The following is an 18187-nucleotide window of genomic DNA, read 5'->3' as shown; positions in this document are numbered from 1 at the left end:
ACAATACAAGATGAGCTATTGACCAAGCTGACTAAATCACCATAATGCCTAAAAACCTCTGTGTTAGATGGTCTTATAATAAATAAGACAGACTAAATAATATGAACCGGATGAAATTAGGGTCCATGAGTACAATAATCCCACCTCAGATGTACAAGGAAAAAAGCTGACAGCGGAACTACAGGTGAAAGTAACACTCTAAAGTCTTCCACACGAATACTTGCTTGAAATTGAGGACTCTCCAGCAGGGAACTTCTCATTCTTGGGTCTCATGCTTATATGTAAATAATGGCAGCCTTCACATCAGGTTTGCACAAAGCAGTCATTTCTCTTAAATAGAGAAGATCTGTCAACCTTTTCTATAATACAATCCTACTAAAAACTAGCAGAGGCTCTTTAAAGAGGGAGAGACGTGAACGATTCAAAAAATTAATGGATGCACACAGTACATTCTCCTTCCATAACAGCTAACAGCAGCAGCATGAGCTACGAAGAAAATGTACTTTAACTGCATGAGAACAAACTAGTAGGACAATGCCACAGGTGAAGCACAATATTGATTGCACAGAGCACCCAAAAACAAACATTGGGTACTTCATGAGCAATGGTCAAACAAAAGATTTGCCTGTTACTGGATACAAATACAAGCAAGACACAAGCAAGGAAACAAAGAATGGATTGAAAAGAACTGAATGATAAATCTGTTGTGGCCTCCCAGGCACCTGCCCCATACTTTTACTGCTGTGTTGTGTAAGGAAGATTAGATACCAGCTGTTATTTTCTTTGGGCACTGCCAGCAGCAAGGGCCAGCAGCATTGTCACTTAGACAAGTTTCTCATAGTGTCACAACCTGTCTTTGCAGTGCAGGCAGCAAAGGCAGAGAAGGCAGACATTAAGTCTCAATTTCAGAATTCCCAACCCCCAAAAGTTGGAGAGAAATTAAGAAAGTGAATAGCAAAATTTATTAAAAGGAGTTGTCAGGATGACAGCAGACAACATGTCCACAGCCAGCTCTGGACTAAAAATCTAGGACAGGACAAGGGTGGGTTGTTTTCGATAAAGCCCCAACTTTCCAGATGTGTCCCATACATAAGTTTTACCAATTTCATTAGGAAAGGCAGAGCTGTTGGATACGGTTCACAACATTATTAAAAGACACTAGTATGCTGTCTTACACCAGTGGAACCCAATTGATGCAAATACCACCAGCAGAACTTGAGAGTGTCCCTGTTTACCAATCTACCACTTGGAAGAAACCTGTATTTCATTAGAGTATGATTCTTAATGATTCTTAAGTGGAGACTAAATATCAGCAGACAGTTCCTTTACATCAATACAAGCATTTTAAAGAGCATGTAAATGCTGCCAAAACAGTCAAAAGGAAAGCTCGGCAGTCAGGCACACCCAGCAGAGGCAAGTCAAGAACTGCCTTCAGCTTTCCAATGAACACACACAGCGTAACCCTGACAGAAAGTGCCGCTGCATGAAACTGATAACCAGCTGTGCCTGCTCCACTCTTCAGAGTGACAATCTCAAATCTCTCACTCCTTTCAGATCCAACTGTGACACATGATCTGCTGAGCATCCAACAGAATTAACTTCAAACAGATAAACTTTCAATCCATGGGAAACAGACATCACCTTTTTTGAGGAGATCTCCTTCAAGGGGCCCAAAGAAAAGCTCAATACTAACTGGACTATACTCTTCCTCCGCCAACAGGGTGTCACTGCCAGTAAGTCTCCACTGAGCAGACAGCAAAGTCAAGCTTAAAACTTGCTTGACCAACCTGATGTCCTTCTATGACCACCAGGTGACCCACCTAGTGGATGAGGGAAAGGCTGTGGACATTGTCTACCCGCACTTTAGTAAAGCCTCTGACAGCACCTCCCCCAGCATTTTCCTGGAGAAACTGGTGGCTCATAGCTTAGAGACGTTTACTCTTGGCTCTGTAAAGAACTGGCTGGACAGCTGAGCTCAGAGAGTTGTGGTGAATGGCGTTAAATCCGGCTGGCGGCCGGTCACAAGCGGTGTTCCCCAGGGCTCGGTTCTGGGGCTGGTCTTGTTCAATATCTTTATTGATGACCTGGATGAGGGGATCGAGTGCTCCCTCAGTAAGTTTGCAGATGACACCAAGATGGGTGGGAGTGTTGATCTGCTGGAGGGTAGGAGGGCTCTGCAGAGGGATCCGGACAGGCTGGATCGATGGGCTAAGGTCAACTGTATGAGGTTTAATAAGGCCAAGTGCAGGGTCCTGCACTTCGGTCACAACAACCCCATGCAACGCTACAGGCTTGGGGAAGAGTGGCTGGAGAGCTGCCCAGGGGAAAGGGACCTGCGGGTGCTGGTTGACAGCCGGCTGAATATGAGCCGGCAGTGTGCCCAGGTGGCCAAGAAGGCCAACAGCAGCCTGGCCTGCACCAGAAATAGTGTGGCCAGCAGGAGTAGGGAAGTGATTGTGCCCCTGTACTCAGCACTGGTGAGGCCACAGCTCGAATATTGTGTTCAGTTTTGGGCCCCCCACTACAAGAAGGATTCTGAGGTGCTGGAGTGTGTCCAGAGAAGGGCAACGAAGCTGGTGAGGGGTCTGGAGAACAAGTCTTATGAAGAGCGGCTGAGGGAACTGGGCTTGTTCAGTCTGGAGAAGAGGAGGCTGAGGGGAGACCTTATCGCTCTCTACAACTACCTGAAAGGGGGTTGTGGTGAGGTGGGTGTTGGTCTCTTTTCCCAAGTAACCAGCGATAGGACAAGAGGAAACGGCCTCGAATCGCACAAGGGGAGGTTTAGATTAGATATTAGGAAAAATTTCTTTAGTGAGAGAGTGGTCAAGCATTGGAACAGGCTGCCCAGGGAGGTGGTGGAGTCACCATCACTTCAAGTGTTCAAAAACCATGTGAACGTGGCACTTTGGGACATGGCTTAGTGGGCATGGTGATGTTGAGTTGATGGTTGGACTTAGAGGTCTTTTCCAACCTTAATGATTCCATGACTCTGTGAAAAGCACCACAGAGCAGGGCCATATAGGTGACCAAGCAGGACCTTAGCATATCAAATGCACCTCATTGTGCCACCTCCTGGAAACCAACCTACTTCAAGGTTTCCAGCATACAGAAGGAACATACTGCATGGATACCCACAGTCATCACGGAAATCTAAGCTAGCAGCAAGGTACTGATGCTAACAGGCATCCACATGCAGAGGCTCTGTTGGCTTGCCACTGCCCCAGAAGGGCCTGAAAGAGTCCAGAGTCCAGTGGATGGCTCCTGTATAAAGCCCACCTGCACGCAGGGACCCCCACTCTGTGTGCTTCCTCTTGCACACACAGCATTGGTTTGGCTGCAACTCCCAGTCACCCCTGCAAAAACTACACAAGGCAATGGATGAGTTATGAACAGGATCCAGGAATTACCCATTTTTAACAGCCTGGTGTGCACGGTGGTTCAACATCTGCTGCACTGCAGTGTGACCACAGCCTTAAGAGATGTTTCAGCCCATGGGATAAGCACGTGTGTACCAAATACTTAAATAATCTCACAAAGCCTAAAGTATTGCATGTACATTTGATGTCATATGTGTGATCAATCACCTTCTTGAGTCAGACTCTGAAAAAGTCTATCGACATATTTAGGGCCAAGGTGAGTGGGAGACTATTTAATGAAATGAACAAATGAAAAAGCATCAAGGAAAGATAGAGACTGAAGCAACACAGTAAGAAAGCATAAAATACTGTTAGCTACTATGTTATAAAGTAATAAATAATGGAATAATGGTATAAAGATGACAGGTCAAAAGCTATCTCTATCCAAGCCAATATTACCATTTTCAAGATCCATTGAAGACAGTTTCTGCAACTGAGTGCTAAAGGCACCACAAGTGTCAGACTCTCCTGCTCCCATGACAGGCCAAGAGAATAGGCTTTGGCCATCAGCTGGGGCAGGGACAGGTGGAAACCACACGTCTGATAGATCTGTCAGAGCTCTCTCCCACTCCCAAAGAACAAGCACGGACTGTGTTCACAGGGAGCACATCCGAGCAACAAGGTAAAAAATTATCCTTTCAAAAGAATTCAAGGCTCCCATAATATACCTGAAAGCAGGCAACCCAAGAGTGAGGATTTTACATGCGGCGATTTCCCTCCAGATGCTTGAGACTATTTCAAATTAGACCACATAATGTTATCATCAGCTTAAGCGTGTGTGATGGTACTATCCTTCATTCTTTGCTTCCTCCTAAAAACAACGTTCTTCTGCAGAGTGATAGCGGAGCAACTACCTCTAGTATTTGGGAGGCATGCTTTAAAAGCAATGAACAGAAAAGCACAACGTATTCATACAGAGGCCATAAAATAGATCAGACTTGAGAACACCACTGAATTTGGAAATATAATGACAATAAACATGCAATATTTTTATGAACCATAACAGTATATGTACTCAGGTGCTTTGCATTCACTTCAATATACCTGAAGAATGAATAAGATACTTGTCTACTAACAACATGCTCTAAATAGAAACGTAGCTTAAATTTAAAATACAATTGCTAAGGCAACATTTAAAAATTTAATTGACAACAGTAAGGATATAATTTCAATCAATTTCAACCTACTAGCACATTCTTCAGAGATAGAAAATACTTCTGAAAACATTTCCATTTAAAAAAAGAAAACAATATTTACTTGTTCAGACAGCACACTGAATATCTTTTCACCTCAATTCAGATACACAAGTTTATACATAATGATGCTTACTCACCTGACCAAAAAAAATGAGTCTGCTGACAGATTTGAAAATAAAAACTATTATACAATATTTACATAACAGTCACTAAGACAAGAATCTTGGAAGCAGAATAATTAAAGCATAAGTGTAAAATGCCATCTAAGAAAGTGGCTCCAAGATATTGAGGATGAGAGAAGCAAACCATTTAAGCTGCAGAATTTCTAAAATAATCCAAGGTGGTGTTCTTTGCCCTTGATTCCAATTGACTGTAAAGATTGCTCAACTCATTTTAGGACTATGCCATTGATGCCAAATGAGATTTTTGCTGTGACGATTATTCACGACAACTGTTTTTGCTGCCTGATCTAACAACATCGCTCATGTTTAATTTCAAATAGAAGGCATCTCGTGACATCTTTAGGCTTACTTTGAAACTATACCTCAACCAGGAAAATTAAAATTACTCTCCTACAAACCACAAACACAGCAACTTGCCAGCCGAAAAACTGAGAACAACAACAGTAACACATAAACAATTTCCTAGTCAAGAAGAAAGTTCCTCCTTCGAGCATGCCAGTCAGCATGTCACTGCAGTGACTATTCTTACCTAGTCCTATTCTGTTGGGACTTGTCTCTCGACTGCATCCCTGGCTCCGAGGGATCTTGCTGCGCTTCTCTGAAGATGATGGCACTGGCTGGACTCTGGATGTTCCACCACTCAGGCCACCATAGGCGCTTCCTAACAGCTTACCCGGAGAACTAGACCGGCTACCAGCTAGAAGAGAACGAGAAATAAGGAAAAAATTATTAAAGCCCCCCAAATTTTTAAATACTCTGACAGCAAAACGGGAACACAATCAGCTCTGCCTAAGAATTTGATCCAAATCACTCAGAAAATTAATGCTAGTGTTTCCCATGGGCTTTCGAGGAAGACTGGGGGAAGCCCATGGACAATAAACACTGACATCAGCAACCCTGCCTATATGAACCACGCTCCCCAGTTGGGATCAAGACAAAAGCAGATACAGCAGTGTACAAATACCCCAGATGGCTTTACGTGAGCTTGTGGAGGTGCCATGACCAGCCTTGCTGCAGCAGCATGGAATTCACAGGCTGCTTCACCTCCTTGTTGAAGCAACACGAATTAGCCTGTGTGGAACACTCTGCTGCAGCAAGCCAGCTTCTGGCACAGGTAACCTGCTGCACGGCAGCTCGGGCATCTTCATGCTACACTGCAGTGGTGGCATTACTTTCCTGCAAGAATTCAATGAAGGAAAATTTTAAAAATACCATCTCAACAGAAGCAGATCAGCACAATAAAGGGTAAACCAAGTGAGCCTGTCACATTTGTAGAGATACTGGCTTACTTGGGTCTGACTGGTTAAGCTCAACTATTTTAGTTATTTTTCAGCTGGAGAAAATTTTTAGCAAGTTGAGTAGTTGGCCTGTTTTTCCTTGTCTGTTTGACTAGTCCATGCAAATTTACATTTCTGCTAAGCCATGTTGTCTGCAAGACAGTCTACTAACCAAGACTTATTTACATAATTAGATTCCAGTTGCAGCAGATACTTCTATCTGATAGTCTTGCTAACTCAATGATTGAGTAACACTTTTTTCTTTTTTCTGTGGATCTTCATTTGCTAAGTTGCTTGAAAATTAGCAATGCTAGCTTAAAGGTAGCCACAAAGAGCTATGAGAATAACAGATTCAAGACTCTCTTTTGCTTCTTCAGCTATATAAAAGTCACTGAAAATTTGCTGCTGATATTACCATTCCCGACATACTATTTGTTTGCTAAAACAGCCAGGAGAACTATATTTGAAAAGGTTACAAGAACATACTCGGGCAAGCTCGCATTCTGAATCGATATTCATGTTGGTCTTTCTGAAAAGTATCTACACATCCTAAAAATTTCAGTTCTAGATACTATTACAACTAGCAAGAGTTAAGACTGTTCTTCTGTCTTAAGAAGTTATGCAATTCTATTAATCTGATGGGCAATACCATAACACATGTATTATTTTCACCTACGTGCCCCCTGCAGTTTCTTGGCCAAAACAATTCTGAAGCAATCACATCATACACCCCAATCCTGTATGTGGTGCTGGCTCCCCCACTCCCCGAAAAGTGAGAATACCTGTGACAGATGCCAGCCATACAGCATCCACACCCTGAAAGCCAATACTCCAACTTACACTGCTGCAATCTCTCTGATGTCATGTCAGCAGGGTTGTACTGCAGTAACTGGAAGAATTTAGCACCTGGGGTTTAAGCTACAGCAAGGAGCCAGTCTCCATATGCAGAATGTATGCTTACCACGTTTGATTACTATGAGAAAGCAAGATCACTTGCCATACGCATTTGAATTTATGATTTTAATAAAATGCTTTTTAAGTCTCATAGTTAGGAAAGAGGGAAGCTAAAAGCTTAGCAGTTAAATGTGAAGGAAATAATGTAAGAAAGCAAGAAAGGGAAAACATTTCTTACCACCAGCAGGATTAGCTGATCTGGATCCTTGATTATGAGGGCAGACCAAAGGACAGGCAAAAAGTGGATTAAAAGACAGCAAGACAATACAGCGTTCAGCATGCGGTTTATGCTATACAAATACAGACAGATTTATTCACAAACATGTCACTCCTAAAGCCTCTGCAGAATGCAGTGAGTTAGTGTGCAGATGTGACTAACAATTTCCCAACATTGATCAGCTGCTTAGCTAAATGTCAACCAACACTCTGAGACCCAAGTGCTGCTCTAAATTACACCCCAGCCCTATCTGCAAAATTGCAACAGGATTATCCACTGTGTGGACATGGAGAATTTGGTCCTGTGACCGTATTATATTTGAATTCCTAAGTTATTTTATGCAATGTTTGGCTTAAGATAAAGCTCACATCTGGTTGGGCTAGGCTGGGATTGGGATTCAGCAAACTAGACCAAGAGAGAAGATTCAGATGTGACCATCCTAAAGCTTCGTAAGACCTTCTATATGGTCTATAACCTTCAATTATTCTTTAAATATTTCTGGGACTTGCCTCATCTGGTCTGATAATTTTTCAACAAACTAAGTTTAGAGAAAAAGGTAATTTCTGGCTTTGGATTAATTTTACATTCAAAACTGAAGAAAACAATTTAGATCAGTATATCAAAGCCCAAATTCCTTCATGACCTCAATGTAAAGATTTGGTCCCATCCTGAATATACTACTTCTCTCTTCAGCTCTCCCAGTTTAACACAATGCTATAAACTACTTCCCCATCCTTCCAGCATGACAGAGCAAAGCAATGAGAGCATAAACAGAGCAGGGCTTTTAAATAGGGGTACAAAGCAAGGCAAGTCCTCAGAACAAACAGGTTTTTCCACAAACCCCATCTCTTCTTACTCGCAAGCTTGAAGGTCCTCAAAACATGAGTGGCTTTCTCCCTCCCCCCAATTCTTTTTAGAGTTTGAGTGACAAAATTCTCCTTAGATACACAAGACAAATATGCAGCAGCACCGTATGTATGGCTCCTTGGGGAAAACTATGCCCTGCCACTAAGCCAGAGAGCAATGGGTCATGTGAATCAGAGCAGAACCACCTCCCCCATATCTACACAAAATAAGTAATGTCCTATTTTAAATTGATGCCAAATCCCAATACCTTTAGACAGCCCACATGTTACACATACAGAAATACAGCCACACAAGCAGGACAAGCTTGGCAGGGCAAGAACCCAGGACAGCAGTCAGCTAGACACAGCGGGTGTCTCAGTGGGACCCAGTGCAAGTTATTTAATCCTACACATCAAGGCAACATGAAATTCTGCAGCACAGCTGGTAAAAAAAGGCAGCAACTAAGCACTCGGATTTGGGGACTTATTTGTCAGCAGAAGTACACACTGCCTGAGCAGGAATTTGTTTTGTTACACCGTCCAAATGTTATTAGCAGAAGTGAGCCCAATCCTCAGCTGACACTACTGCAATTCAAGAGAAACATATTAATAACTATTTGTTCTGCTCCCCTAGAAATAAAACACTTCTTACGCTGGGACTGGGAAACCACTTTAGCCCGGCTGCGGCCTCGGGTATCAGCAGGCGTTGATGTGACGCTTGTGGCACTGCCAGAGCTCTGTCTCCTTGTACGAATCCGACCTGGAGGAATGCAAAGACAATCAGACTGTCAATAGGTTTCTTCCAAAGACAGCAGCAGTTTCTAACATATTATTCTACGCTTGTAAGGTTGCTATACACACAATTAAACAGGGTACAAAAGAAAAATTTTACAGGGAGAGGCAACATCTTTATTTAGACTGGCTGAGATGCAGGGCAGGGAGTGGAAACAGTCACAGTCCACAAGTCCCAAAAGTTCTTTGCTTTCTGTAATGCTATCAGCCAGTTTAATTAAAAAATGTTACCTCTCTATAGCCTTTGCTTCAGTACTATAGTAGCTTCTTTACCAAGGATCTACAACAAAAATTTCAGTCTCCTAAATGCTGCTTCCTATATCAAATTATTACTTTCTGACAAGGCGATCACTCTTTTGGAGACGGGTGTGACAGATGCCCTCACAAATTCCATCACTGGGATTTCCAGTTGGCAGTTTGGTGCCTTATATCCTGCTCTACATGCACAGGCTGGCATGCACTCCTGCGAGAGTCTGTCAGTGCAGCCTGACTACGCTTGTTTCAGGCTCATTGAGCCTGCTGTTTACAGATCCCTTCTATTTATCCCGAGATCAGTGTAACTTTACTTGTAATGGAGAGTCCCATTTAACACAATCAACATTGTGGAAAAATGATTCTTTGTGTCTGCTCTTTAGTTAAGCGGAGAATGGGTATGAAGTCTCAAAGTGTTCTTGGTCCTTTTTCCATCCTTTCCTCATGAAAAAGCCACAGAAATTTGAGCTAGAGAAGCTTACAGGGTCATCAGTTCATCCCCTTCCTGGGGCAGGGCTGTTTCCTACAGAATGTTCTCTCCAGTGCTAAGTTTCAATTATCTCTGTCTAGTTAATGGGAAAGAAATAATTAAGAGCAACACAATCAAAGCCTCCATCAGTACTTTTCAACAACTCAGTTCTCGGCCAAATCTGAAGCTGTTTCTCAGGACTCATGCCAGTGCTATCCTGCACTCAGAGAATGACTTCAAGTTTTAGGCACGATAATAAAAGGAAAAAAACCACAACAGGTGAGAAGAGTCTAGACAACTGCACCCATCAGTTATAGATATGCATCTCCTGCCCGTTGTCTCCACCATAAGCACGCAGAGAAATATGAACAGGGGGATATACACTTCCCAGGGGGAAAAAAAAAAAAAATCACATAAGGTACACATGCAGGACGAGACAACGGCAAGCAGCCCAGGCTGAACGGATTGAGAGCTCTGTTCTTCTGAGCTCTCAAAATATTCATAACATGGTCTGCAAGCTTCTGAGAAACACAAAGTGACGAGGAGATGTTTAACTTTGAGAATAAAGCCTAGACTTTTTGCAGGGGAAAAAGCATAGAAGACAGCTGAACTTCAGACCTCTCCACTAGCATCTAGTTTTAATATAGCTCAGTAGGCAAGGCAGGTATCTACACTCCAGCGATTGTTTGTAGATGAGACAAAAGAAATCATTAGCATAAAACTGGGAAAATATAAACAACCCACTTTTAAACTACTGGCTCAACTAAACAAACTCAGAGCACATCCATGTGGGTCCAGTCTTGAAACTGGCTGCTGAGGTCTTCTTACCACCAGCAAGGCTGCAGATCTCTGCTCTAGGACGTTATCTGCCCTTTACAAATGGTCAGCCTGACACACATCCTAGAGACAGCTCTATAGCTCGCCCCTCGCTGGCTCATTCCCATCCCTCCCAAGTTCAGCACATGTGCAGCTGCACCCAGATGAGCAGAGCCACTGTGTGACTTGCCACAAGGCGCGTACCCCACGCCCCACCGCAGGCTTCAAAGCAGGCGCGCTCAGGGAAGGAGGCAGAAGGACCTCGCGCTCTTGTCAGAAGCCTCAAGGCTTCCTTTCGTTTCTCACATCAGGAGGGCAACACAGGTGGCAGCAGGAGTACAAAACAGTAAGACAAGAAGTTAAACCAGTCTTAGGAACCAGTAATGGAATTAATTTACATCCTTCCAGAAGACCAACAGAAAGTCCCGGGGGGGTAACTCAAGCTGAAATTCAATGTTCCACACAGTAACAACAGTACTGGAAACCACATTTAGTGATGTGTATGGGCCAAGAATAGGCAAGAAGAGACTGATACCTCCTCCTTTTATGCACAGGCCATTCTCAAGATCCTCAAAATTTTCTGTTCTTCCTGCATGTCCTAAATCTTTTATTGCTTTATTAGCAAGTGACTAAGAACAAGGAGGAAATTGGGACAATATGTAATGTAACTCTGCCACCTTAGGAAATGCAAAATCTAAAACAATTTATAAAAAGAAACCAAGGTTAGCTTCTGATACCAATTTTGGGGGCTTGAAGAAAGAAAACTGAACCAAAGGGTCAAACTTAATTAACATGTGATTATTAGCAGCATTAGAAAGAGAGAGCTCAGTCCTATTTTGAAACTCCTGAGAGTCAGTGGATAGACTCCTACCAACTTCAATAGTTCTTGAATGAATAAATGAATGAATGTCCAGGAACAAAATTCTGCTTCCTTCTGGACTGGTAGATTTGCACACTGATTTTTGGCCTAATGGGTGTCAGAGAGGACAATGTGGGATGAAGAATTGCTCTTGCACAGGAGAAACAGAGTCCCAACACTGATACAGGTTCTCTCATCCTTCTAAAAAGGCTGACAAACATTTGAACTAATACTGCACTGGACTCGCATTGTGCAAACAACAGGAATCGCAGAAAATAGAAATTCATGACATAAAAATTATGTAACGGTACAAACACTGCAATAGCACACTAACAACCCACCTTAGGAGTACCTTATTTTTTAAAGTCCACGGGATGAAGTAAAACGGAAGGGGGAAAAAAGCCTCTCAAATTCAAGGTCAAACTCTTCACACAGTTACAAGGAAAAGGTGCCATCTGATATCACTTATATGCATTCCTTGAAGCATGAATTATTAACAAACTTTCCAAAGTTTTCTGTTCTGAACTTTCAAAAACTATGTATTTTTTTTTCCACACAGGGAATTAATTGTACTTGCAGCATACAAATGGTTAAAACTAAGTGACCCAAAGTTACTCTTCAAGAAAAAAAGATAGAATTCTAAGTTTTTCCTATCCAAGTACAGTTTTCAGTTGTAAAACAAAAACTGACCAACTGGAACTCAAAATTGCTTTAGGAAAATCTGTATGAGAGAGAAAACCGTGAGATGGACCTGGGATGTTTCATACATTAACTGATCTTCACACACATGTACAACTTTTAAATGAGTCTTATGATACCCAAAACCTATTTGCTTTATAGTAATGTGAGATGAATCACTATCTGTCTGGCTTGAAAATCTCAAGGTTTTTAATATACATTATACCAAGTACAGCTTGTATATATATAAGTTCATCTATACAATACAAATGTCTCTACTACATTCCCTTAAGGATTTAAACTGCGAACAAGAGTCTGCATTCTCAGCCTGGAGTTATTTGCACACAGGACTATGTGTGGCTTTATGCCTATCACTCTACCCCAGACAGAAAAACTATTTCAAGCAAGACTGTGAATAGCATATCAAATAAGTTATTCAGACTACTTTTGTCATTTGTTGAGTTGTTAAACTCAAACAAACACCTCCCCTCCCAAAACTTCTTTGCTTTCAAGGGGGTTTGTTTCCATATCTAGCACACACTGCAGATGTAGCAATTCACATTTCATAATCATTATTTTTCTGCTGCTCTTAAAATAATTACTGCATCCTGACAACAGCAGCACAGCAAAAGAACAGATAAAGACTGCCCCAACTAGTTTCCAAAAACCATAAAAGTATTCCCATAAAAAAGTCCTTGATCTAAATTTGACATGTGACACATCACCATCAGGAGAGAAAGTATTTGGAAAGATGACATATAAATGCTTTGTGTTAAGAAACCATTTCTGGATTTTTTTTTTTTTTTAGGGGGAGTTGGTTTCATTTTTTTGAAGTTATTGTCAGTTTTTACAACAAACAATGGATCAGAATCAACCTTGAAATGTCTAACATGTCTAAACCTAGGAAGGTTGTTTTGTTTTTTTTTAAAAAGGAACAAGCAAAGGAAGATCCTGTGATAACATTTTTGCATTACAAAAGGCTTCATCCAGCAGTGATGTTCTGAGCTCCTCTGGGAGGATACTGCAGCATCTCCATCCCCAGTGCTCAGAACAGACATAGGCTTTGTGAGACCCAGCCTGTATATTACACTGAAGAAAATGCTTTCTAGTAGTCTAGAAATGGTATATAACAGCTCCACAACCAAGTTTAATCAGTTCCATGCTGTGAATAATGATACCTACAACCACACAAGTTATATAAGGAAGCACTGGGATAGTAATGGTCTCTCCATGGAACATGTTAATGCATTTAGGTTACTCAGCATTGGGTTTTTCCCTCCCTTGGAGGAAAAACATTCCTGAAAATGCATCTAGGACCCGCCTAGCTGTGCCACTCCTAAATGACACATGGACATCTGTGAGACAAGCCCACATCAATTAAAAACATGCTTTACATATAAAGCTGTAAACAACTTTTTACAATGAGCATGGTATAGTTTCCATGCATATTTAGCACAAGCCCAACATTATATTAGTAGAAGACCTGACTCCACACCATCATTTCCTCTGAGAAGCACTCAACCCTTACTGGAAGCCATCGGCATATGTTGCCTCTGGGTTTTGCACGAGAACTCCCTCCAAAACAGAGGGCTGAGGGAACAACAGAGGCACCACTTCGCCCTACACCAACAAGCACAGGCAAATCAAGTCAGTACATGCAAAGGGATGGACCAAGAGAACAAAGAACCTACTACCTGAGCATTTCCATTTAAGATACCGTGTTCAGTCAAACCTTTGAATCATTCCTTGTCCTTGAGGTCAAGGAAGAGCTTTAAGGCAGAGAAGAAAACAGTAATGGTGATTTCATAAACCCTGTGTTACTCTCAAAGCCTTTGGTAAGGCTCAAGATGTCCAAGTGAGATTAGGCTCAAAAAGAGTGATCTGCTACTTGAAAACTATAATAAACCAGATTTTATTTCCCTTCTGGTGAATAATACGAACTATTAAAAATTGTGCCACTGACTCTGGAAACTTCTGATTTTGTTTTAAACTTGCCAGTTTCAGGACAGACCAGCATTTACGCTTCCCCCTTTTGGGAAACGCTTGCCTGAAAAGCTTGTCTTCATGCTCACTTTTGAAGAAAAGGCAGCCAGATAACAGAAACACTCTGAACCATTTTTCTGTTCTGAAAGTCAGCATTATGCACCTCTTTTTAAATATTAAATATAAATATTAAATAAAAAATAAAAATTTAAATATATAATTTAATATTTAAATATTAAAAGCTGGTTCATAATAAAACAAGCAGAAACTTTTCTGATGTTCTTTTTTAATCAGGCATAACAAACATGGATTTAGGGCACAACTGGTACTTACATAGCACTAGCTGTGAAGGCCTGATCAAGATAAGGGTTCAGATCTTACAAGCTTTCTGCCTGGAAAACTCTTAATGAAGTTCAAGAGACACCCATAAATGAAGCGTCTGGGCAATCAAAACATAACTATGCACTGCATGAAGAGACAGCCTCACAGCACGGAGGCAGCAGAAGACCTGCACAGATTTGGGTGGTATACAGACTCACGCTACCTTTCCATGCAGAAGTGCATTTCAACAGCATTTCTCAAGTGGGGTGACACTACTTAAAACCAAAGGACTGATACTCAGGCTTTTGTATTCATGCCACTGGCATAACCCACTCTTGCTCCTGTTTTGAGATGTCTGGCTCAAAACCAAAACACTGAGGAGAACTGAGGGCAAAGCAGATGGGAACTGCCAAGTTTGCACAATGCTGGCTCCCAGCTGAGGGGAAGGTGCAAGAGCTTTTACTCTGCGGCTACAGAAAACCATGATGGGAACCAGACTTCAGATTTAATGTCAAGCTGAACCACAAAAAACCACAGGGATTTGCCCTTAAATTATTTATTGGTGACCTGCAAAAAACCCCAGGGGCACAGGTGTAGATGGAATTTCTCCTTTATGTTCAAAGATTACCTCTTGCATTTCCAGGGCAAAAGACCTTTCTCAGCCCTCATCTGTAGGACACACCAAATCCTGAACAAAGGCTAGTTTTCCCTCAACTGTCTCAACAAAGGAAAATAAAGACAAAAAGTTCCAAACAGGGATTAAACTCATCCTTCAAGTGCTCTGACTGTAGTGTGCCACATTGTTATAATCCTCCCTGATCCACGCCCCCCCCCCCAAAAAAAGAGAATCCTACAGCAAAAAGAGGAGATGAGATCTGGTATTTAACACGAGGCAGATGAAAAACTACATTTCTGAAAGTTCATCTTTCAATCTTTCCCCTGAAGTGACTTGCTGGTTTCTATTACAGATTTTTACCAAATCCAATCTGCTTCCAATACAGCTGAATTGAAAAAAAACAACCACCAAAAAACCTAATCAAATAAGAAACTATCCTTTTGCATGATGACAATAAAGCATTTAATAAACTGAAAACAAAGGTATTCCAGAGGACAGCTGTTGGAACAGCCCTCCACAAATATTATAGCCTAGGAAAGGATTGAGAGCTGCACAGGGTATTTAATAAATTATTATTTATTAAACATTCAATTTTTAAAAGTTAGGCTAAAAATAGAAAGGTTTGAGAACTAGGGGGAAAGGAAGAAAAGAAAAAGAAGGCCAGCAATGAATAAAAAACCTAAGGATTACAACAATCTGGAACTTTCATCTAACTTGCTGTTGATTTAGAAATGAAGTTGTTTAGGTCAACTAAATATTCCTTATCACTGACAGATCACAAAGCACAAACACTTGCTCATGATCCAGAGCCAGTTCATCTCTCAACACCAAGATTAAGTGACAGTTCTAAAGATGGTAGAGACCCTTCCAATAATAGGATGGAAAAAAACCATACACCTCAACCGCACAGCAGCACCATACATATCAACTGCACCGTGGCACTTCTTAGAATACCACATCCAAATACAAGCACTCATCAAGGATATGAGCACAGTCCCACACAGACAGTAATAGATCCCTTGAAAAGAGACTTGCATCAGGAAAAAATGAGTTTCTTGGGGGGTGTAGTGTCTTCATTATGTGTAGAAGACATTATAGTTTTCAACTCCTGTCTGCCTCAGAAAAAGTGACTTCCCAGCGATCTTTTTTGCTTGAGAAAAATAAAGAACAAGCTTTGACAATGAGCCAGAGAATGAGACTGGGAGCCCTCCCAAACTAGCTGGCTCAGTGTTCTCAAAAAAAAAAAAAAAAAAAAGAGCCTTTCCTCCAACTATCTTATATGTAAGCAATCTCACTCAGTTAACAACAAAAAGAGAGAGCTCAGGTTCAAAGAGGTTGACTAAATATTCCTTCCCTAGAGATCATTATTTACTGTCCTCATTTTTCTGCCATGTGATCATCTCATTCAATTCTCTCGCTGCCCAGTCTCTTCCCGAAAACATTTGGCAGTTGCGACCTGAGCTTTGGATGGAAAAACACAGCAAACCTTTACACATCATGGAGCAAGAAAACACAAGCCCTGTGTTGGTCTTTTGGTTGGGTTTTGTTTTGAATCTGTGCACAGGTCACCTTCAAGCAAAAGCAGTGCTTTAAATACAGAGACCCACATATAGCTTTGTGATCAGAAGTCAAGTCATAAAAGCAGACTAGTGCCTATTAGTGGCCTGAGGAGCTTGAAGAGAACGTGAAGAATACCCCATGGCATCAAAATGAGCAGGACAACCATGCAACACTTCATGCAGGTCACCAGTGAACATGGATGAGAACCAGATAACACTTTGAGAACAGAGACCAGGTAGGGTGGTACGACTGTGGACACACCTCAGTTACACAGAGAGACTGCTTACCCTCAGTTTTACTGGTAGTACCATCTTTAGGCAAATTAAAAAAAAAAAAAATAAGGAAAGGGTTAATAGGGAAAATTAGTAACATCAACAGAAGTGGGCACTGTATATTCGCTAGAGAAATATGCAAAAAAATTAACACAATTAAAGAAATGAAAAAAACTGTGAGCAGCAAATCAAAGCTTAATGTATCTGAAGAATATGCTGCAGGTTTTCCCTCCTGCAATAACCAACCTTTGCCAAACTCCATTTTCTTTCTTTGCCTCAGGTGACAAATGTCCTTACTAGCTCAAAGGAAGCAGGTGCCTTGAGGAGCAGCCATGTTTGCATCGCTTATGAGTGTATTTACCGCTTTTCTCTTACAGTCTGTTTTAAGAGCAAGACCAATGCTGTATTCAGTCTCCTGGCTTCAAGGACAAAGCCTACTTTAGCAGATACTTCCCTACCTCTTCCGTTCTTCCTTATGACGCAGGATTGTTCAAAAGCAGTTTTGCCACTGAAAAATGGTTGCATCTGTAAGCTCAAAAGCATGCTATTATGTCATCAACTTCATATCCTGTGTTATGTCTTCACTGCAAAGTATCTAAATCTTGAACAAGTATGAACAATTTAAATCAGAATAAGAATTCAACTTCTGAACCAAATACAAACAACACATTTAAGCCAAGGTAAAATACTTCAGGCATGAAAGAAACCTGTCTACAAAAGGAATCTATAGAAACCATCCTTATATAAGTCACCAAGCATATTTTATCAGACTAAAGACCAAATGCTCTACACTAAGGAGAAGCACCTTTTCAACTGACTCAGTGAAGACAATCTACACAGCTTGAAACAAGATCACTGATTTCTTATTTTTCTCCTTCTTGTAAAGGTAAATCGATGAGAAGTCTGGAATTAGATTAGCATGAAACCAGCAGAATGAGAAACTAGTTCAGATTGTCAGCTCTGCTCATCACTGCCTTGCATTTCTTCCTCCATGCCTCCTTCAACAGCATCTCCAGTAAAGAAAGATCAAATGCAAACTTCGTTGCAAGAAACCCTGGGGCACCTGAAAGTGATATACGATGCTTGGAGAGAATAATGTCACAATGCTGTAATCCAAAAAGAGTCAGCATAAGGAACAGATATTTATATCCTGTGTGGTGAAATGGGAAGTCAAACTTCTTCTCTTTGCTTCTACATCTTTCTCTTTTGTGAAACAGAAAGCGATCAAACTCAACTAGGATGTACCATTCAAAGCATAAAACAATTAATGGGAAACCAGTTTCAGGAAAGGAGGGAAGGAAGAGAAGGAAAAGAGATAGGGGGACACGTCAGAAGGAATTGAGCAGTGTTTTCCTCAACAATGTCCCAGAATTGAAGTAAGATTTTCTTTTCCCCAGAAAGAAGAGTGAGACACAGACTGCTGTACAATTCAAAAACTAAGAAGCTGCTTCAAGTCAGTTCTGTTGCAAATTTTTTCCTTAA

At 41.3% G+C, this 18187-nt stretch overlaps 1 protein-coding gene across 8 annotated transcripts in view; it reads right to left on the bottom strand.

Moving 5' to 3' along the window:
- The window catches only part of CLASP1 (cytoplasmic linker associated protein 1), a gene marked incomplete at its 3' end in the record, with an annotated part of 171384 nt that overhangs the window by 63711 nt on the left and 89486 nt on the right, over positions 1 to 18187 (bottom strand). For 4 of the 8 annotated variants that reach the window (XM_082001365.1, XM_082001362.1, XM_082001366.1 and 1 more), the window contains exons 19-21: positions 8733 to 8847; positions 7204 to 7223; positions 5324 to 5491 (exon numbers count right to left, since the gene is read on the bottom strand). In XM_082001365.1, the coding sequence (XP_081857491.1) occupies positions 5324 to 5491; positions 7204 to 7223; positions 8733 to 8847 (303 nt within the window). Of the gene's footprint in view, positions 1 to 5323; positions 5492 to 7203; positions 7224 to 8732; positions 8848 to 16720; positions 16745 to 18187 lie in introns of all 8 variants that reach the window. The other 4 variants (XM_082001361.1, XM_082001367.1, XM_082001363.1 and 1 more) reach the window with 2 other exon arrangements.

This window comes from Phaethon aethereus, assembly GCF_964289735.1.
Source record: "Phaethon aethereus genome assembly, chromosome: 6".
NCBI classification, from domain to species: Eukaryota; Metazoa; Chordata; class Aves; order Phaethontiformes; family Phaethontidae; genus Phaethon; species Phaethon aethereus.
The sequence above is the reverse complement of the archived record's forward strand: the minus strand, read 5'-3'. Positions and strand labels throughout refer to the sequence as shown.